We start from the raw sequence: 22,050 nt of genomic DNA, 5'->3' as shown, positions 1-22,050 counted from the left end.
GCAGGGATTGGAACGCAGAATGGAGGAGCGTGACCGCCCAGCACAGGGACCAAGCAAACTGTCCCAGTAACGTTCCACAAGAAGGAAGCGAGCCACTCAAGCGAGCACCCAGGCGTCTACACAGCCAGCCAACAAACAGGCCTGACCCAGTCGAACGAAGAAGAGCCGACAGGAACAGGAGCGCACAGGGAGAAAAAGCCACAGGCAGAAACACACCACAGGCGAGAAGGACAAAAGAGCTGGCGAAACGAGCCGGAGCAACGTCAACACCTCAAGGGAGCAAACCCGAGCCAGCAGGCCCCAGCACCCCAAAACCAGGGACAAAGAGGAAGAGGATGCAAATTTCACACAGGAAGCGCAGGGCCCCGCCCGGGGAAGGAGAACCAGGAATACCCTGCAGCCCCGGACAATGAAAAGCACTGTACGAACACAAACCACCCTGGGAAAACTCGAAAGCCGTGGCAGGAAACAACCCCTCGGCCTGTGCAAGAACGTGCCCCCAGAAGCACAAAACTGACCATCGAGCCACAGCTCCACGGTCCAACATGCAGCAGCAGAAACCAAGCGAGAACCACCAAGAGGTCAAACACCCCATCCAGGCCAGACAAGTCCAGATCCCCTAATGCAAAAGGGAACAGAGGAAAACACAAAGCCGGGAGCCAGGACGAGAAGGCATACAGAGCCCCCACCGGGGACGCAAACCGAAACAAGTAACCCAGTCAAGGACAGCACAACCGTGCCAAAAAATCAAAGGGGCAAACATAACACAAAAGCACCAGGTAATCCCAAATGGTCCCCCAAACAGGCCAGACCCAGCTCAACTGCTGAGAGAGATGAGAACAGATCTTCTCATGGAGGAAAGGCCGTAAGCCCATCAACCCCCGGTGAACTAGGCAGGAGAAAAACTGCCCAGAAAAACAACAAGAAGCCCCCGCAGGGCAGGGTTAAATACCAGAAAAACGAAGGAATGGCCAACAGAAGCCAGATGGGAAAACCCGCCATCAGGCGAACCAACCGAACCAGTACAGACCGGGAACCTAAGCACGCCCCAGAGGACGGCAAAGGCCATCAACACCGAGGAAGGGGATACCAGAACAGAAAAGACCAGCTGCCGCACCAGTAGACAGGGCGGGAAGGGAGTCGAAGGGGCAAGAGAAGGGATACCAACGGGAACCGGCGAAGCCAGGAATGAACCGGAACCCAGGAAGACCCAGAAGCATTGAGACCAGCTGGATGGGGAGGACCCACAAGGGACAGAACCGAGGAAGCACCACCAGTCAACAAGGCACAAAGATACCCAAAACACTCCCCGTGGAAGGCCCCAAGCAAGGCTGACAACTCCACCATACGAAACCAGCCAAAAGGGGGACAGGCACCAGGAGGATGGCAACCAAAAACAGGAGGAAAACACCAATACCCCACTGGTAAACCGGAGGAACAGGACCCGCCGGAGAAGGATCAGTCAAACAGCCAATAAGCGACACCACAAAAACAGGCTAAAACGCACACCCCAGCAGAGGCATGCGTCGAACCCCTGGCCCGACCAAACAGCCACCATCCAAAAGTAGGAGACCAAACAAAGAGCCACAGCACGTCGGAAATGAGCAGGGTAGCCCGGTGGGCAGGGCCCATGGAACCAAGACAGAGGCCACCCAGGTAGCAGGAGGAGGAGAGGGCGCCAAGGCCCTGGACAAGAAAAAGCAAGCCCTCCAAGAACAGAAGCAAAAGACCACAGAGCGAACACAGAAGCAGCCCAGAGAAAGACGAACCGGCGCTAACAGCAGCCCATTCCCAACAGACATGCAGTAGCCCACAGCCCCCGGTGAATGCCCAACCAGGACACACCCCGCGCAACAATGGAGATCAGGCAGGAACATGAGTATGCAGGAAGAGGAGTATACAGGACGGAAGGACCGCAGGCCCAAAGCCCGTAAGGGAAGAAGGATCCAGGGACAAACAGCAAACAAAACGAAGCTGTGGCCCAGCGACACACCCCAAACGCCAGTAACACACCAGGACAGGAACACACACCCCACAGGGAACAAGCATTTACAATGCAACGGTCTCGCCTTCGCAAAAGTTAGTGCTTTTGGCGTTGTAAAGGACAGATGTTTTATTTATGTGTTGGTTTTGAAAACAGATAAATAAATGGCATTGTCATGAGTAATAGAGCGTGAGTAGTAGAGCGGGAGTAGTAGAGAGTGGTGAGTGTGTAGTAGAGAGTAGTGAGTGTGTAGTAGAGAGTAGTGAGTGTGTAGTAGAGAGTAGTGAGTGTGCAGTAGAGTGTGTGCAGTAGAGAGTGTGCAGTAGAGAGTGTGCAGTAGAGAGTGTGCAGTAGAGAGTGTGCAATAGAGAGTGTGCAGTAGAGAGTGTGCAATAGAGAGTGTGATGTAGAGATTGAAGTAGAGAGATTGAAGTAGAGAGATTGAAGTAGAGAGATTTATGTAAAGAGATTTATGTAGAGAGATTTAAGTGTAGAGTGTGTAGTAGAGAGTGTGTAGTAGAGAGTGGAGAGAGTGTAGTAGAGAGTAGTGAGTGTGTAGTAGAGAGTGAGCAGTACAGTAGTAGAGAGTGTGTAGTAGAGTAGTGACTGTAGTAGAGTGTAGTCGAGAGTGTGTAGTAGAGTAGGGACTGTAGTAGAGAGTAGTGACTGTAGTAGAGTGTGTAGTCGAGAGTAGGGACTGTAGTAGAGAGTAGTGACTGTAGTAGAGAGTGTGTAGTAGAGTGTGCAGTGATTTGAGTTTATATCAAATTAAAAACGGGAACGGAACAAACATCCTATACATTATTGTGGTAGGTGCCCACGGATATAGGGTTAAATGATGCGTTAGACGCCACAGGCCCAACCAACACGCTTCCTTTATGATAGGAGAATGCCCAACATCGGAGATTTGCTCTCTGCTCCTCCCAGATATTTGTAGTAATATTATTCTGCTAAACGACAGACGATGCCCAAACTATAAAAGAAGAGGGTTTCACAGATATGTTAGTCCTTCCGGGCAAACGAAATGAACAAAATAAAGATCAAATCACAGTTCAGAGCTCCAAGTGAGTCTTATAAAATCAGTGTCTGGAACGCATAGCATCATAGAGGAGCGAAGCATCAAAGAGGAGCGGGGTATCAAACTGCGGTGTCATTCAATCAAAGCTTCAAGGCTTCTGAGCGCTAGCCAATAATTCTTTTTTGTGAAGCACTAGTCACTGTGGAAGGTGCCCCTGCTATCCCAGATGTGAGAAGTCAGTCTAATATAAAAATAAGCAGTATTTGGAATGAATGTATTTGGCAGGGGGAAGGTGGGGCGGCGCAAGACCGTACTGGCGAGTGAACAGGAGCCATTTTGTACCGAGTGATTCTGCCTGTGTGCATGTAGACAAACTAGGCAGCAGCATGAGCATGTGATTCGGTAAAAAAAAAAAAAGGGGCTTGATGCTCAGAGGGGGGAACAGGAGGCTGCAGCTCCCCGGCACAGAAGGAGGAATGGTAGCTGCATCCCCTGTGTGACAACAGGAGCCAGGCATTGCCGGGGGTACAGGATAAAAAAATTTAAGAACCACACCTCTTAGTCCTGGGGTTGTGTGATACCACTTCATGTGATTACATTTGGGGCAGTGGGCGCCGTACATCATATCTGCCACGCCAATCATTTGCTTAAAATTATACCACATGTAACAGGAAGAAATAAACGGTCAGATTCCAAAAATCGTCACTAATCACATTAGTATTATTTCACCTGCGTGAATATTAGTCTCTGAAATTCTGGCCAGTGGTAAGAGACACAAGTAATATAAAATTGTTGTTCCAAAGAGCATTAAATGGAAATAAAAAATGAATATGCGGGATATCACAAGCTTGGCTTGTGTTGTGTAAAGGTTGTAACCAGCTTCTGTAATACCCAGATGGCTAGCAACATTAAACTTAATTACAAAGTCCAGACTATGCATGCTATTCGGCAGCAGTGCAAGGATCTTGCGCTCTAAGCAAACGCCTTACAGGCTGTGGGACTCAGCTTTTCTGCTGGCCAGGTGGAATAGGCGATGGGTGTGGCCACATCTTGAAAGCTTTTTAGAGACAGGTTAATCATGCTGTGCCACTGTCGAGTCACCCCACCGCATTGCTATGTCATGCCGTGAAATGGCCATTTAAAAGTGTATGGAACGATTTGAGAAGCATGGGCCTCGGGTCTCGCACCCCGACCCGCTTGCCCCTAAACGGCAGCTACTTCGGAACTGCAGTGTGGACCAAAAGGGCCGCCTTGCTCAGTGGCGTAACGTTACGTAAATGGGGTGCCCCCCTCAGATTATGAAGTTTTCCACATTTCACAGACCCCGTGCCTCGCCCGCTGGAGGTGAGTGATTATCCCACTGATAACATGGCATCGTGTTCGTGTAATTCAGTGAAGTGTTCGCGGGCCCTCTCTGCCATTAACAGAGAGTTCATGTTAATCTGATATTTGCCTGATGTTTTGTTTGTTTAGGTCAGTTTTGTTCCTCTCCTTCCACCCATGTTCTATTTCTCTCATTCATTCGCCCCCCTATTTGTTATAAACATGTATAATTGCATAAGATACGTTTTTGCGTGGTGGGTGTCGGAGCTAGTATCCTACACTCAAATACATGCGAACATGCCATTCTTTTTTTTTATCCCTGCTGTTGTTCGTATTTAATTCATTCTTTGGTGTCTTCTGCTCGCCAGTACGGGCCTGTTTCTTTGTCTACTCCTATCCGTGTTTCTGTTTCCTTCACCTCCGTGTTTTTGCGGCTTTCTCCTCCCGCGATGGACGGTGTGGGACAGTGACCGGCCCTCCGGACCACGAGGAGCTCTGAAAACAGGACGACGAGCGCTCACAAAACGGCACCAGAAGAGAACAAGTCTGTACTCACTTCTCACTGTTGGAAACCGGGCTACGGAATCCCATTTTCCGTGCGATGGCAGAAGCTTCTGGCTAGCACCCTCTCTGCGCAGACACTTTCTCTATGCGATGCGATCACCAGCTCATTAAAAACGAAACTGAAACCTACGAGCTGCTCGCACCAGCCAGTGACAGGGAGAGGAATGCCCTGTGCGCCGGGTGCCACGCACAGCGCATCTGTAGAATGCCATGACAAAACCAATCGGGAGGCGAGGGAGGGGTGTCGGGGGGGGTGGAGCGGCCATGCAGGGCCTGCCCACAAAATGCCATGACGAGAACAGGGGCGGGACTTAAAAAAGACCCAGAAACTCACACGAATCGCGTTGTGCGGGGGAAAGAGTGATTGACAACCATCTCTTCCAATGGCTAGCCTCCATTTATGGAGCTAGCCAATGGAAGAGAGAGGCGGGACAAAGCCTCGTACTGTGTAACATAAGATTTCGCCTGCGCGAACACTGCTGCGCAGTGGACGCCAGGCGAAACCTAATAATGGGCGCAGAATGCGCCTACACTGAGAGCATATTACCCAACGGAAACCCTCCAGGTAACTGCAGAACAAAGAGAATGAGAAGGGCCCAAAGCTGTGTGATGAAGTGCTCGGTACAGTGTACGCACAGCTCCTCAACGCCGCTGACCAAAACACCAACATTCACAACCAAAATAGACAAATGACCAGCTGTATGTAGAGGCCCAACAAACAGAAAGCACAAACACGTAATCTGCCAGGACTGATACCACTAGGGCAGAATGGGGGAAACAAAGACAAATCAGCACCCAGATGAGAAAACCAAGGTACCACTATCAATCAATAAAAGCTGCTAGGCAAATACCGCAGCAACTGGTGTCTGAAACCCCTCCAGGATTGCAAAAATATGCATAGAAATATAAAAAAAACTCACCCAGAGTACGCAGGTCCCGTGGCACAGCACAACGAGTCAGCAGAGTCGAAAAAGAGACAGGCAGCAGAAGAGCCAAGATCACCAATCAACACTTGCACACACACACAGATTTAAACCATGTTCCCAGTGTCGCAGCGTGAGCTAAAAAGGAGCGCGCATGCAAGACACTGCAAACAAATTAAATGCCCAGAAGCGACATGTGGAAAAGTGATCACAACCCACTATGACCTGAAATGAGACCGAAAGAATCCCATAAGGACATGTGCCACACAAAGTACACAATTAATGTACGGGCCGCACGCCCTCGAAATGAGGAACGGGCGAGCGTGCATAATCATTGGGACCGGGAGCACCAGGGGCAACGGCACGCGCGCGGCTCCTGGGAGTGCGAGAGCACCCAACCAGGCCCGGGGGAGCTGCACAGAACCAAACCCTGCCCGCAGAGACCACGTCCAGCAGGCGAACAATCGAGGCAAAGCCCAACGAGACAGTGGCCCTCTAAGAGCCGGATGGGCCAAAAGAAGCCAGACCAAACCGCCCACCAAGATACACTAGGGAAACGGAGCCCCGCAGCAGCCAGAACCCTATGGAAGCAGCAGTGATTGCAGGTCAGTAAGCAGCAGGTCAGTAAGCAGCAGCGGACCCTGCAATTCAGATGGTGCGGCTTCTGGGGCAGGAAAGGCGAAGCTTTGCTGGCAACAAGGAAGAGAGGCAGCTTGCCGGTGCAGCCTCTGGCGTGCAACAAGCCACAACAATAGAAGAGTTAGAGTCGCCAATCATGTTGGGCTACAACCCGACTGACCAATTTGAATCAACACTTAAGAACATTATCTCGAAAGCAGTGACAAAAGGAACTATCACAAAAAAGTAGAGAGATTTCTGATTCAAACTAACCCTAAATCGCCTACTTTGTACATGTTGCCCAAAGTACAGAAAGACTTACAACACCCACCATTCAGACCCATTGTGTCTACTCGAGGCAGCACCATGAACCCATTGGCAAATTTCTTGATAGACATCTCCAACAATTTGTTAAAAATAGGAGTACGTACATTCGTGATACTACGGATTTCATTGACAAAAATCAGCAAACTTAGGTTCCAACCAGAAGAAGAAATTTGGCTATGTACAGCGGATGTAAGATCATTACATACATCCATACCCCATGATCTGGGGATCGAAGCAGTGGAACACGTGCTACTGAGATCCAACATAAATACTGGTTTTCAGATTTTCTTAATGGAACTGTTACAATTTACCCTCTATCAAAGCTATTTTCAATGGAACGACTGGTTCCTACAACTCTCAGGCACATCAATGGGAAATTGCGCAGCGCCCACATATGCTAATATCTTCATGCATTGCTTTGAGGAAAATCACATATTACACAGTGAACCTTGGAATACACACGATTAAAAAAAGGGGGTGGTGATGAACAGAGTGTCTGAATTAAGCAGACCACTCTTACCCAGTCAACAGATCAGGGCTTGATCCATCACCGTTATTTAGCTCACTGCATCACCCCAGTTCAGAACCTGGCTATATGCAAATTAGTCTGACCCAGTGCCTCATGGGAACAGGGCAGACCAAACTACCAAGCCAATTCTTCACCGGAAAGGAGACAAGCTTACGGGGACCGGTTTCTGGCATTTCAGCCGTCGTCGGCCCGGCTTGCTTGAATCCTGGTGGTGCAGTGAGCAAGGGACTTGGAATACACACAGCAAATTGTTCTTAAGGTCCATCGACGATTTATTTATCATCTGGTCAGGCAGCAAAGAAGAACTATTGGCGTCATTCACACACCTCAATAACATCGATGAACGTATACAATTCACTCATGAGATTCACCAAAACTGTATCCATTTTCTCGATGTTCAGATCTTACGTCAACATGATTGCTTGCAGACAACAATTTACCGAAAAGAAACAGACAGGAACAGCATCTTACACTTTCAGAGTTTTCACAGACCCAATTTGAAATGTAATCTCCCGTATTCTCAATTTCTCAGAGTCAAAAGAATTGTTTCTGACCACACTGAAAGGCCTAATCAAATTAAAGAAATGATGACAAAATTTGAAAAAACGCGGTTACCCGCAAAATGTTCTCAAAAAAGCAGCAGAAAGATGCAACAGCCAGAACCGTGAAGAGCTACTTAAAGTCAAAATGAAAAAAACACAGAACCGCATGGTAATAACCTCCAAATACTCGACAAAGAGCTCCCAATACAAGAGAATCATCATGAAGCATTGGCCAATACTTACAGCTGAACCTGATATTAACAATCTCTTTTCCCAACCACCAATGTTTGCCTATACTAGAGGCTCCAACCTCAAACATATGTTAACCAGACCTGATCGGGCTCAACCTAAACTACCCTACAAAGGCCTACAACCTTGCTTAAATTGCAGTAATTGCAATAACGCCATACGAGGAGCCATGATGAGTCATCCGATGAAAGGTACACCTATTAAGCTGCGCGTTAATGCAACTTGTAATTCTACAAATGTTATCTACTTGATCAAGTGTCCCTGAGGTCTCGGTTACGTAGGGAAAACTTCACGTAAAATACAAATTCGGATCTTGGAACACAAGAGCAATATCCGTTTGAAGAACATCAAATCAGCGTTGGCGACACATTTTACCAATTATAAACACAACATCTCTCAATGGAAACTGTTGAAAATTAAGAAGGTACAGACTTAAATAACAGACTCCTGCAAAGAGAGAACTTCTGGATCCGATATTTGGACACCATGCAACCTAATGGGCTTAACGATAGGATGGAATTCCAGTTGTATTTGTAAATACTCTAGATATACATGTATCTAATGATTGGTCAGAGATATCAATTCATGACAATATTTGATTTTTATTATGAGTATGTTTTCATATACCTGTTCTAACACACATATACACCATTTGTTACATAGTACCATTTACACACAGTTTACACCAACTGTTCGTTGTCCAACTTTTCATGTTTCTCTTTCTTTAATCATCCACTCTAATATGGCCGCCACGGTACACACGATCAATTGAATTTGATGTCCGTCATTGTTTCACTTGCGAGGAGTCTTATAACACATAGACCGTCGTCACCTTTTAATTTTATGACCATGTTTTCATACACCTGCTCCAACACATACATACACCTTTATGTCATTTAGCACCATTTACACACATCGTGTTTAAACCTATTGCGTGTTGTCCAACTCTTCATGTTTCACTTTCTTTCATTACCCACTCTAAGATGGCCGCCACGGTATACACGATCACGTGACTTTGATGTCCGTCGTCGTTTCACTTGTGAGGAGTCTTATAACACATAGATCGTCGTCACCTTTCATAATCGCATACCGCGTCATTTTCGCGCGTTTTAAATACAATCATCACACCACATTGCCAAACTACGAGACACTTTGAGAGTTATCAGCGAACAGCTGCCGTGAGTACACTTAAAAATATGTAAGTAAATACTGCACACCTAGTTGATGTGTACCGTTTATTCAGTTACCTGTTGGGAATTCATTAAGTGTGACACCTTGTCTTTCCTCATCAGATTTCCTTGCTATCATTTTGTGGACCAGGGAACACTGTTCTTCCAGGGTCAGACGTCATCCAATTGCACCAGTAAGCATTGTTGTTTTAGCTCCTCTTCCTCACCAGGACTATTAAGCTTGGCGTGATCACCGACCACCTAGAAGCCTCACTTACATTTACATTGTTTGCTCACAATCCGGCTCACGTAATACCTTACCACATTGGTGACCCTTTATACACACTTTAAACATGTTTCCTTATACAAACTTTTAACTGAGTTTGATGTTGGTTCCCTTTGACACTACACACATTTAGATTTTTATACTATCGCTATGCACTTGATAAGCACCTTCAGAATTGAAGTTCTTTATGTACATATGATATATTGTGAAATTGATATAGCGCATGTTTATTTTTTGGTTGTATCAACAGGGAATCCCCTAAAGAAGGGCACATTGATGCCCGAAATGCATCGGGAACGTTCTGAACTCATGATGAAAATTGATTTATGGATTGAACAATTATTTGAAGATTTAAATAACAGACATTAAAATATACAACAAATCCCTTGGTTTTGAACTTCTTTTAGAATGTCCAGTGACAAATAAGTAGCCTCTTCTGGCTCCTAAGCAGTGCCCTAGGGGACATCCCCTACACTAGGGGGTGCATCTAATTGATTTATCAATTTTAACACACGACAGGACTGGAGAGTGATATCCTAGGAACACGCAGCAACTATTCAACTTTTTGGAACAATTTTGAAGCTGTGCGTGTCCTTAGCATTTTAAGTTGTGCACCAACCAGGGACACCAGTTCCAGCTACAGCTGGAACCACTTACCTGAAACACACTCTTGATAATCTACAGCGCAGAACCAAAAAAACAGGCTGAAGTGTTGGGCCTCTTACAGAGGTCAGGGGTGATAGGGGTCGGCCATGTTGGGAAGGGATGGGAGACATGCAAGGCTAAGTTTTGTTTTGGATGGTTCTGGTGTGAAGCTGAAACTCACTTCGTTATTCATGTGGCGAGGAAGACTTACAAAAAGAGGTAATGCATGGCGAAACACGACTGAAACTGCAGTGACATCACGAGCCGGCTCTCCAGAGACATGCGGAAGACTTCAAGCCCCAAAAGCCATTTCTTTGGTTTGTACAGCTTCATGACCATTGGCTGTTTTCCTTGCTGTGGTCATAGTGAATTAACAAATTGCATATAACGTTACCCTGATGTGTTTTCTATTCGGTGAAAGGTTTCCTGAGGAGTGTCTCAGCTGCTCCTATCCGAGGGTGAGTGTGACAGTGTTATGTCTTTTATTGTGTCACCTTGAGGACACCGTAGGCATAACAGACGGTTACACCACAGACCCACCAACCCTCCTCGATCTCGACACCTCAGCAGAACTCACCCTTTGACGAGGCTGAGGTGGAAACTCAGAAGGGAAGCAGAAAGATGACGACTAGAAGAAACAGGTCGAACAAGAGAAAGACCCATATGTCGAACCAGAACGAGTGCTGAGAGAGCTCTCGTAAACAGGAGCGAGCCTCCTCCCTCCGCGACTCTCGCAGCCTTTTATCAGCTTCGCCGGCGTCCATCTCCACGGCCTGCTGATTGTAATCCTCTGCAGACTCCAGAAATTCAAGGGCCACTTCCGTACAAGACGTGACACTAACTACACGCAGTATGGAGAGGGAAAGAGGACAATGCATTCAAGACGAAGTTTGCAATGCGTCGTTTCGATAGTTTGATCGCCATTTTGAATAGGAATATTCACATATACTGGTGGAGGCTAACGTTCATAAATCATGAAATCAACCTCGAACTATTAACAAATAGGAGAAACCAGATGTTTTTGCACTTGACATGCACTTGTTTTTGTTTTTTACAAAAAACGTTACAAATATAATTGTATGGAACATTATAGTTTGACACACAATGTTATATATTTTGCCTATTTTTCGAAATACTAAAGAATTCAGTATTATATAATTTTGTGGTGAATAACTTCATGTTAACCGAAAGTTCTATTCACTGAGTTTTATGTGTCCACCTTCATTTTAAAATGGCTACGGGCGAGTTAGGCGTCGGCCACGAGTGTAACTAGAGGATCGTCTTTCCTCTCTTTTTCTTCTTCTTAGTTGTTGGCAACAGCCCGTCCGTGTTAACGTGCAGCAACTCACATACTATAGGGGAGCAGGACCGATTACGCCCTTTAAGAAGAGAGTGAATGCAATCGAATCAAATGTTACATTGACACAGAAGTTTTAATACACGGACATGGCTTTGACACGCCACACCAGAGCCAGTCAACGAACTGGCTCTGTTATGCCTGAGTTTAAAATGGCCTCGTCCGCGTGAACAATACAAACTTGGTTACCCCGCGAGAAGGGACGCGGTCGTCATGGTGACCACGTTGTGTGCATACAGAAGCGGCATATGGCGACCACTTTCCTGCGCTTGGGATTACACGAGATCTCGTGACTATGCTATACTTTTGGAATGAAGTGATCTTGCAGCGAGAGCTCTATTCAAGACGTAGGTCATTTAGTCTCATCTGAAATAACTATGCAGGAGCAGGGGCAGTACAAACAACAACCATGGTGAGTTCCCCGACGAATGCTCGCAGGTATCGGTGGGCGGATTTTCTGAAGGATGAACTTTTAAAAAGCCCTATAATGACTATCTCTTACCTGGCTTTATCACCTCCTGATCTAAGCCTTGCCCGCCGCTATTGCAAGATGTATTTAGGAAATGAGCAACTCTGGTATCCAAATGGAATTAAATTGTCGTAAGTTTAGACTCGCCAATGGCAAATATCCTGATCTAACATACCATATATCCCTACATTTTAGAAGAGGCAATAGCGAGATTTAAAAATAATAATTGGGAGTAGGTATTACCACCATAGATTTCTATTGAAGCAGAGGCAATTTCAGACAGGAGACAGCTATATAAATGCATTTTTGGCTTCAAAATCTTCCCCCAGAATGGGCCTATTGGCATGTATGACCATGCGTGCTGGCTACTAACTACTTACTGCTGCAGGACCTGGTATCAATGGGGAGGCTTTAGTCATGGAACTAGAAGACAGGAAATCTAATCTCAAGATTACCACTTCACCTAAATCTGCTGTAAATAAACGCTGTATTATAAAGCTGGGTGGAGCCCATAATGCAGTGAAATTTTTTCTAGGAAGAGCATCACCTCGGCCTTTCTGTCCGAGTCATGCTACCCCAGTTTTGGTTTAGTGGGCTAGTTAAAAGTTTGGAAACAGGAGACATAGTAACTGATTACGATCTTTTATTTTTATTCATACGTTTTATATAGCGCTAGCTACACCCAAGGATATCAGAGCGCTTTACATGATCGTGAAGAGTAGAGTAAATCAAGAACGCAATACCATATGAAGCGAGATTCAATACATTATAGGACACGTCAAAGAAAATCAAAGAAAAGTTCGAGAAGGTCTAATAGACAGCATAAGCAAACAAAACAACCAAATGAGAAATAATTAACCAAGTTCAGTAAGTTTAAGAGTTAAAGTATTTGTTGAGGAGGAGTTTCAGCTCTCTTTTGAAGCAAGGGTAGGAGGGGTTGCATTGTAGATTGCTAGGTAGAGAGATCCGTATATGCTCTGTGCATTTCCAGAAAAAGAGCAAGTCTTAGTTGATGTCTTTTTAGGTCTCCCCTGACCCAGCGCATTCGCAGCTCTGGTGAGACTTTTAGTGAGGGCTCAAAAAATGCTACCATGGCCAGCCTAGAGCTATAGTGCATTTGCGAGGGCGCGCGCTTAGGAGCAGAGGCGCCATATGGCAAACCTCGTTATGCTCATTAAGCACCCGCGATCAATTTCACTTTTGCCCGCGATCACTTTCACTGCGCCTCTTTGATGTTCTCGATCAAAGAACATCAAACATCAAAGAACATGTTGTATTAATGCTTTGCTGCTGCCCGTTTGACTTACAACCTGCTTTCTCTTTCCACAAACTCGTTGTTTGTGTTCCTATATTTTGAGATGCTTTTAGTATTACTGTCACACACACAACCACAACCACACACAACCACACTTACAACCACACACACAACCACACACACAACCACACACATACACACAACCACACACACACACGCCACACAACCACACACACAACTACAAACACACAACCACACACAACCACACACACAACCACAACTAAACACACAACCACACACACATCCATGAACACAACCACATACACAACCACGCACACAACCACAACTACACACACAACCACACACAACTAACCAACCACACCCTCAACCACACACACAAACACACACAACCACACACACAAAACCACACAACCACACCCACACACACCACACCTACAACCACACATACACAAACCACACACACAACCACACATACAAACACAACCACACCACACACACAACCACCAACACACACAACCACAACCACACACACACAACCACACAAAACCCCACACACAACCACACACACACAACCAGACGCACACACAACCACCCACACACCTACAACCACACACACAACCACACACACATAAACACACACAAACACTGTTGGACCTGGCCTCGTGGCGTGGTTCCCCCCCCCCCGCGACACAGCTCCCCGATAGCCCAGCTCCGTACCCAGAGACCCCTAGCTGCCCTGGCCATGTCCGGCCAAACGCCCACGACCCGCATTGGCCTGTTCCCGGCCACCTTCCCAGCCCGCGCGTCCTGAACCCGCAAGGCCCCATAAGCCCCCCGGCAGCCATTTTCCCTTCCCGAGATCCCTGACTCCATGGGCCTAGCATGACCCCAGCGCAGCGTAGGCTCCAGACGCGCCAGCCCCCGTTGGGAGGGTGAGGGCTCCCCTTGTGAGCGAAGACAAGGAGTGACACCTCCGGCCTCCCCTGAGAGACTGGTTTCTGTCACACCTCTGGCCTTCCCCTGGGGGCAGTTTCGATTGCACCTCTGGCCTCCCCGAGTGCTGGCTCCAGACCTGCTGGCGTCTGGGAATTCCCGGACGCATCCTCAAAAGATCAAAGGACCAACTGCCGGACCTCACCCACGGGCCGCCCCCAAAGCCTCGGACCTCCGCCTGTGAGGGTCCGGACATCAAAGGGCCACTGGACTATATCAAGGCCCGCCCCTGAACTAGCGGCAGTTGTATCTTGGACAAGGAAGCCCAGCTGATCTGATGGCGGCTGAACTGAACCTCGTGAACTCTTTGAGCCCTGCTGACGCTGTCGCGGCTCGTTCTTGGAACTGAACCATCGGAGCCCTGCTGACCTCGTCGCGGCTTGAGCTTGAATCTTGAAGACCTTTACCGAACCTGCTGAGCCCTGCTGACGTGGTCGCGGCTCCCCCAGAACTTCCTCCAGAGCGAGCCCTGCTGACGTCGTCGCGGCTCAAGGAACAATCTAGTCCGGCTGGACTATCGACGCTACCAACCCGAGTGAATCACCTGCAAGTGAGTAGGACACCAGTGCGGTTACCATCTTCCGTATCCCCCCGGCTCGAGGATTGAGAGCTGTGCGCCGGGTACGCTCCGTACTGGCCTACGATACTAAGACTGTCCCGCTACCCCTTCCCTAAAGACTTGAGACTTTCTGCGATCCCTCGATCATTGTATCTAAGAGTGATAATACTTTTTATGTGATTATAAAGAAGTTGATAACGAAACCCACGTTGTGGTGTCTGTTCGTAAGTGTGGTGTGGTCCTCGTGTGTACGATTCGCTACCTGAGGTCTTCCCCTGTGGAGATCTCTCATAAGGCTCGGCATTATTGGTGGGAGAGGTGGGTCACGGAGGAGTCGGGTAGACATAACCTGGCCTCTGGGAACGCCCCTTTTAACATTGGTGGCAAGCGACGGGATAAGAGCCTACGTCTAGAATCGTACAGTAAAGCGACTGACACACCACCCGAACAAGGGCAACCATGAGTCTCACCGGAACCAGCGAGAAAACCGCATTTCAGAAAGAAAAACTAGAAGATTATACACACAAGGAATTTAAACAATTCTGTAAAGATTTCCGCATCGCTACCACTGGACTGAGCACCAAAGATGACTTCCAGAAAGCCCTGACGGCCTGGGTAGAAGCCGGGGCTCCCCTCCCCGCGACAGAAGGAAATGTGGAAGAGGGAGAGCCGCCGACGGAAACTGACGGCCCGAGGGAAGAGGGATCCGAATCCCTACCACCAAATACCAGCACGGAGAGAGGTCTGTCAATAGAAGAAATGGCAGACCGAGAGCGCCGCCGAAACCACGAGCTAGAACTAGCCCAAATTAAAATCGAAGGAGAACTAAAGCTGGTGGAAAAGAAACTAGCCGTAGAGCAATTACGGCTGCAAGGGGAGCTGGAACAAAAGAAGCTCCATCGGGAGCTGGAAGAAAAGAGGCTCCAGCGGAAGCTAGAAGAAAAGAAGCTCCAGCGGGAGCACGAAGGGAAGAAACTTGAAAGAGCTCGAAATTAAAGCCCGAAACAAAGAGACCCGACCCCCGGGGAACAGAGACCCTGGACCCCCAGTCAAACCGAAGGTACACATCCCCAAGGATGTAGTAAAGAAATACTACAAGAATGACGATATCCAGCAGTGGTTCAAAGCTTACGAGGTCGCCATGACCGTCCACCGAGTACCTGAGAAGGATTGGGGGGCCGGATTGTGGGGCCCCTTCCTCAGCGAGGGAAGAGACACCCTGCTGGATCTGCCCTCCCCCGTCGTGAACTCCTACACCCATATGAAGGACGCCCTTATGACTCGCTATGGGCTCACCCCGTAGATGTACCAGCAGAGATTTCGAGACTGCAAAAAGATCCCCGGCACCACATGGGTAGAATATGTGAATTTCTACAGCCGGGCCTTGGAAGGGTGGATCAAGGGCAGCAAGGTGTCCACCTTCGAAGGACTTGTAGACCTCATCGCCTATGAACACCTATCCAACAATTGCTTTGTAGAACTGAGACAGCACCTCCTGGATAGCAAGTTGGCCGACCCCCGGAAGTTGGCTGTCGAGGCTGATCAGTGGGTGAACACCCGAGTCCCCCGCGGGCCCGTGGGGGACTATAACCGCAACGAACAAGGATCTTCCCATCAGAGAGGTGCAGGGAATCAGAATAGGCAGAGGGGTTCCCAGGCAGGGCCTCCCCGCAGTCCCCCTAGGAACCAGACAGGGACTCCCCCGCCGGACGCCAAGGCCGGGTTCCCTCCCGTTAGATTAGGACCCAGAATCACCACAGCCTGCTACCGATGTAATCAGACAGGGCACTATGCCAATGACCCCAACTGCCCCCCGCTCAAGAAGAGCCCTGCTGCAGGTCCCCCTGCGCCCCACCTCGCCAACGTAGCCCTAGAAGAGGAAGAAGAGGAGGTGGAGGACCCGAGGGGGGGAACCAGCAGTCATGACCTTAGTTTCCCTGGGGGATAGAGAAATGGTCCCGGTACCTTCCTACCAGATAACACCGAGAAATACCGACAGCAGGTGACTGTCAACGGGTTCCGCATAGGAGCTCTCCGAGATACTGGGGCCAGTATCACTGCCTTAAAAGAACACCTAGTCACCCCAGATCAGATCGTACCGCGTGCCTCCTGCAGAGTGATCTCCGCGGACAACTCTGTCCGCACCTGTAAGATAGCTCAGGTCCTATTTGAGTGGGAGGGCGTCTCCGAAGAGTTATGAGTTGCAGTCCGCACCAACATGCCTGTGGACTGTCTCCTCGGTAACGATCTAGAGAGCTCCCCCTGGAAGCAAGTAGAGCGCAAGACTCACCTCGAGATGGTGGGCCTACCCGAGTGGGCCTGCGTGACCACCCGATCCATGGCGGCCCGGGTGGCCACACCCGAGGAGGTGACTACCGAATTACCTCACCCCGTCCCCGCCGAACCAGAGGGTAGCGGGCAGACGGAAGGCCTTGACCTCTTTCCCGGGGAAAGCAGCGACCCCGACTCCGGTCCCTTGGACCAAGCTGGTGAGCCAGCCCTGAGCATGGACGATCTCCCTGAGTTGGCCCAGTGGCGCCAAGAGGGGGGGGCCCTCCCGAGAGGAGTTCTGCCTGGAGCAGACTTCTTGCCCCTCTCTAGTGGGGCCGCGGCAGCAGGCCGCCGCCAAGGCCGCCGGTGACCAGTCCGGTTCCCACCATGTCTATTGGAAAATGGCCTGCTATATAGTGAACAGAAGTCAGCCGAACTAGGTTCAGCCCGAGTGCTGGTGGTACCCCTACGTTTCCGCGGATTCCTCCTGAACCTGGCCCACGATGTGCCCTTGGCGGGACACTTGGCTCAAGACAAAACGTACCACCGGTTGGTCACCCATTTCTACTGGTCACACATGCGCTCTGATGTGGAGGCCCACTGCAGGTCCTGTCCCACGTGTCAGGCCAGCGGGAAGAGCGGGGGCGACGCAAGGCTCCTCTCCAACCCTTCCCTGTGGTTAGTACCCCCTTTGAACGGGTAGGAATCGATATTGTGGGGCCTCTTGACCCCCGAACGTCTTTAGGACACCGGTTCATTCTGGTCCTGGGGGACCACGCCACCCGATACCCCGAGGCCATCCCCCTCCGAACTGTGACAGCCCCCGTGGTGGGGCGGGCCCTCATGGGGATCTTCTCCCGGGTGGGGTTCCCGCGAGACGTAGTGAGCGACAGAGGAACAAACTTCATCTCCAAGTACATGAAGTCTCTCTGGCAACAGTGTGGGGTGACGTACAAGTTCACCACCCCAAGGTAACGGCCTGGTCGAGCGGTTCAACCGCACCGTCAATGGGATGATCATGGGCCTCGAGGAATCCCTGAGACGCAAGTGGGACGTTCTCCTCCCCTGCCTCCTGTTCGCGTACTGCGAAGTCCCCCAGAAGTCCCTAGGGTTCAGCCCCTTCGAGCTGCTCTACGGGCACCCCGTCCGAGGACCTCTCAGTCTGGTCAAGGAAAGGTGGGAGACGGCGTCCTTGGAACCCCCACCAGATGTATTCCGATACATTCTGGCCCTTCGCAACCAAACTCGGAAGTTCCGAGAGCTCGCCGAGGCAAACCTCGAGGCCAGTCAAGAGGAAATGAAAAGGTGGTATGACCAGAATGCCACTCTGGTCGAGTTTCAACCCGGACAGCAGGTCTGGGTGATGGCCCCTGTGGAACCCTGTGCCCTGCAGGACAAGTGGACAGGTCCCTTCAAGGTGGTGGAACAAAAAAGTCAGGTTACCTACCTCGTTGATGTCCAGTCCCCGAGAAACCCCTTAACGGGTTCTTCATGTGAACCGCCTGAAACCCCACTTCGTGCGGTCCGAGTTGGGTTTACTCCTCGCCACCGATGATGGGGCGGAAGAAGAGACGGATCCTCTCCCTGATCTCTTGTGTGCGAAGGAGAAAGACGGCTCCGTAGAGGGAGTGAGCCTCACCCCCTCCCTCACCCCCGAGCAGCGCGAGGACTGTCGCCAGTTATTGGGACATTTCTCTGACCTCTTCTCCCTCATCCCCGGAGTCACCAATTGGTGCGTCCACGATGTGGACACCGGGGAAAGTCCTCCGGTACAGCACAGGGCCTACCGCGTTCCCGACCGAGTGCGAGCCTGCATCAAGGCTGAAGTCTCCAAGATGCTAGCCCTGGGAGTGTTCGAATGCTCCGACAGCCCATGGGCCAGCCCCGTGGTACTGGTTCCCAAGGCTGCGGCCCCTGGCGCTGTCCCCGAGCTGAGATTCTGTGTGGACTATCGAGGGCTCAACGCTGTCACCAGAACCGACGCTCACCCCATTCCCCGAGCAGACGAGCTCATTGACCGCCTAGGGTCTGCTCGATACCTCAGCACCTTCGACCTGACCAGTGGATACTGGCAGATCGCCCTGACCGAAGGGGCCCGAGAGAGATCCACCTTTTCCACCCCGGATGGTCACTACCATTTCCGGGTGATGCCCTTCGGCATGAAAAACGCCCCGCCACCTTCCAGAGACTGGTGAACCAGGTACTGGCTGGGTTGGAAGAATTCAGCGCCGCATATCTGGACGATATTGCGGTGTTCAGCTCCCACTGGTCCGAACATCTCCTCCATCTCCGGGAGGTCTTGTTAGCCCTACAGAGGGCGGGTCTCACCATTAAGACCAGTAAGTGTCAAATCGGACAGGGGTCCGTGGTCTACCTGGGGCACCAGGTCGGCAGCGGCCTCGTAGCTCCCCTCCAACCCAAGATCGATGCGATCGTGGCCTGGGAGGCCCACTCCACCCAAACGGAGGTGCGGGCGTTCCTAGGGCTCACAGGGTACTACCGAAGATTCATAAAGGGGTATGGCAGCATCGTAGTGCCCCTCACAGAATTGACCTCCAAAAACCATCCGAAGAAAGTTAGCTGGACCCCCGCCTGCCAAGAGGCGTTTGAAGCCCTTAAGCACGCCATGTGCACTGCCCCTGTGTTGCAGGCCCCCGACTACTCCAAAGAGTTCGTCGTCCAGACGGGCGCGCCTGAGCATGGCATCGGGGCCGTCCTGTCCCAATTGAACGAGAAAGGCCTGGATCAGCCAGTGGCCTTCATTAGCCGGAGGTTACTCCCTCGAGAACAAAGGTGGAGCACCATCGAGCTGGAGGCCTTCGCGGTGGTTTGGGCCCTGAAGAAGCCGAGGCCCTACCTGTTCGGTACTCACTTCCGGGTCCAGACCGACCACCGACCCCTCCGGTGGCTAATGCAAATGAGAGGGGAGAACCCCAAATTGTTGCAATGGTCCATCTCCCTCCAGGGGATGGATTTCACTGTTGAGCACCGGCCAGGTGTTGACCACGCCAACGCCGATGGCCTGTCCAGATTCTTCCACCTCAGTGAAGAGAACCCCCAAGGAGATGGGTAGTTCTCTCTGCCTTCAGCTGGGGGGGACGCGTGTTGGACCTGGCCTCGTGGCGTGGTTCCCCGCCCAGCGACACGGCTCCCCGATAGCCCAGCTACATACCCAGAGACCACTAGCTGCCCTGGCCATGTGCGGCCAAACGCCCACGACCCGCATTGGCCTGTCCCCGGCCACCTTCCCAGCCCGCGCGCCCTGAACCCGCAAGGCCCCATAAGCCCCCCGGCAGCTATTTTCCCTTCCTGAGATCCCTGACTCCGTGGGCCTAGCATGACCCCAGCCCCAGCGCAGCATAGGCTCCAGCCGCGCCAGCCCCCGTTGGGAGGGTGAGGGCTCCCCTAATGAGCGAGGACAAGGAGTTTCGGTGACACCTCCGGCCTTTCCTGAGAAACTGGTTTCTGTCACACCTCTGGCCTTCCCCTGGGGGCCAGTTTCGATTGCACCTCTGGCCTCCCCGAGTGCTGGCTCCAGACCTGCTGGCGTCTGGGAATTCCCGGACGCATCCTCAAAGGGATCAAAGGACCAACCGAGGACCCTCACCCAAGGGCCGCCCCCAAAGCCTCGGACCTCCACCTGTGAGGGTCCGGACATCAAAGGGCCACTGGACTATATCAAGGCCCGCCCCTGAACTAGCAGCAGTTGTATCTTGGACAAGGAAGCCCTGCTGATCTGATCGCGGCTGAACTGAACCTCGTGAACTCTTTGAGCCCTGCTGACCTTGGAACTGAACCATCGGAGCCCTGCTGACCTCGTCGCGGCTCGAGCTTGAATCTTGAAGACCTTTACCGAACCTGCTGAGCCCTGCTGACGTGGTCGCGGCTCCCCCAGAACTTCCTCCAGAGCGAGCCCTGCTGACGTCGTCGCGGCTTAAGGAACAATCTAGTCCGGCTGGACTATCGACGCTACCAACCCAAGTGAATCACCTGCAAGTGAGTAGGACACCAGTGCGGTTACCATCTTCCATATCCCCCCGGCTCGAGGATTGAGAGCTGTGCGCAAGTTACGCTCCGTACTGGCCTACGATACTAAGACTGTCCCGCTACCCCTTCCCTAAAGACTTGAGACTTTCTGCGATCACTCGATCATTGTATCTAAGAGTGATAATACTTTTTATGTGATTATAAAGAAGTTGATAACGAAACCCACGTTGTGGTGTCTGTTCGTAAGTGTGGTGTGGTCCTCGTGTGTACGATTCTCTACCTGAGGTCTTCCCCTGTGGAGATCTCTCATAAGGCTCGGCATTATTGGTGGGAGAGGTGGGTCACGGAGGAGTCGGGTAGACATAACCTGGCCTCTGGGATCCCCCTTCTAACAAACACCCCCCCCCCCCCACACACACACACACACACGCACACAACCACCCACACACAACCACACACACAACCACACACACACACACACAACCACACACACACACACACAAACACAACACACACAACCACACACAAACACAACCACACACACAACCACACACACACACAACCACATACACAACCACACACACACACAACCACACACACATACAACCACACACAACCACACTGACACAACTACACACATACCCACATAACCACACACACAACCACACACACACAACCACACACAACCACACACACAACCACACACACAACCACACACACATAACCACACACACCCAACCACAACCACACGCACAACCACACACACAACCACTAGCACAACCACACACACAACCACATACAACCACCAAACCACACACACAACCACACACACCCACCCAACCACACACACACAACCACACACCCACAACCACACACACAAACACATCCAACAACACACATAACCACACCAACCAGACATACAACCAATCACACAACCACACACACACAACCACACAGCCAC

General features: G+C 50.5%; 1 protein-coding gene and 1 long non-coding RNA gene across 3 annotated transcripts in view; one reads left to right on the top strand and one right to left on the bottom strand.

Annotated features, from left to right (window-relative positions):
• The window catches only part of LOC147727350 (uncharacterized), a 48,048-nt gene extending 37,022 nt beyond the window's left edge, over positions 1-11,026 (bottom strand). Inside the window, exon 1 of the long non-coding RNA XR_015309323.1 lies at positions 10,755-11,026. This is a non-coding gene — a long non-coding RNA (uncharacterized LOC147727350). The remainder of the gene's footprint in view (positions 1-10,754) is intronic.
• LOC147727349 (protein FAM47E-like) overlaps positions 1-22,050 on the top strand; it is a 270,030-nt gene that overhangs the window by 88,432 nt on the left and 159,548 nt on the right. Inside the window, exon 1 of one of the 2 annotated variants that reach the window (XM_086961438.1) lies at positions 11,678-11,946. The exons of the other annotated variant lie outside the window; for it this stretch is intronic. Within the exon in view, the coding sequence (XP_086817564.1) occupies positions 11,912-11,946 (35 nt within the window). The 5' untranslated portion in view covers positions 11,678-11,911. Of the gene's footprint in view, positions 1-11,677; positions 11,947-22,050 lie in introns of those variants that run through there. 2 annotated transcript variants of the gene reach the window in all.

This window comes from Lissotriton vulgaris, chromosome 3_1, assembly GCF_964263255.1.
Source record: "Lissotriton vulgaris chromosome 3_1, aLisVul1.2, whole genome shotgun sequence".
NCBI lineage: Eukaryota > Metazoa > Chordata > Amphibia > Caudata > Salamandridae > Lissotriton > Lissotriton vulgaris.
The sequence above is the reverse complement of the archived record's forward strand: the minus strand, read 5'-3'. Positions and strand labels throughout refer to the sequence as shown.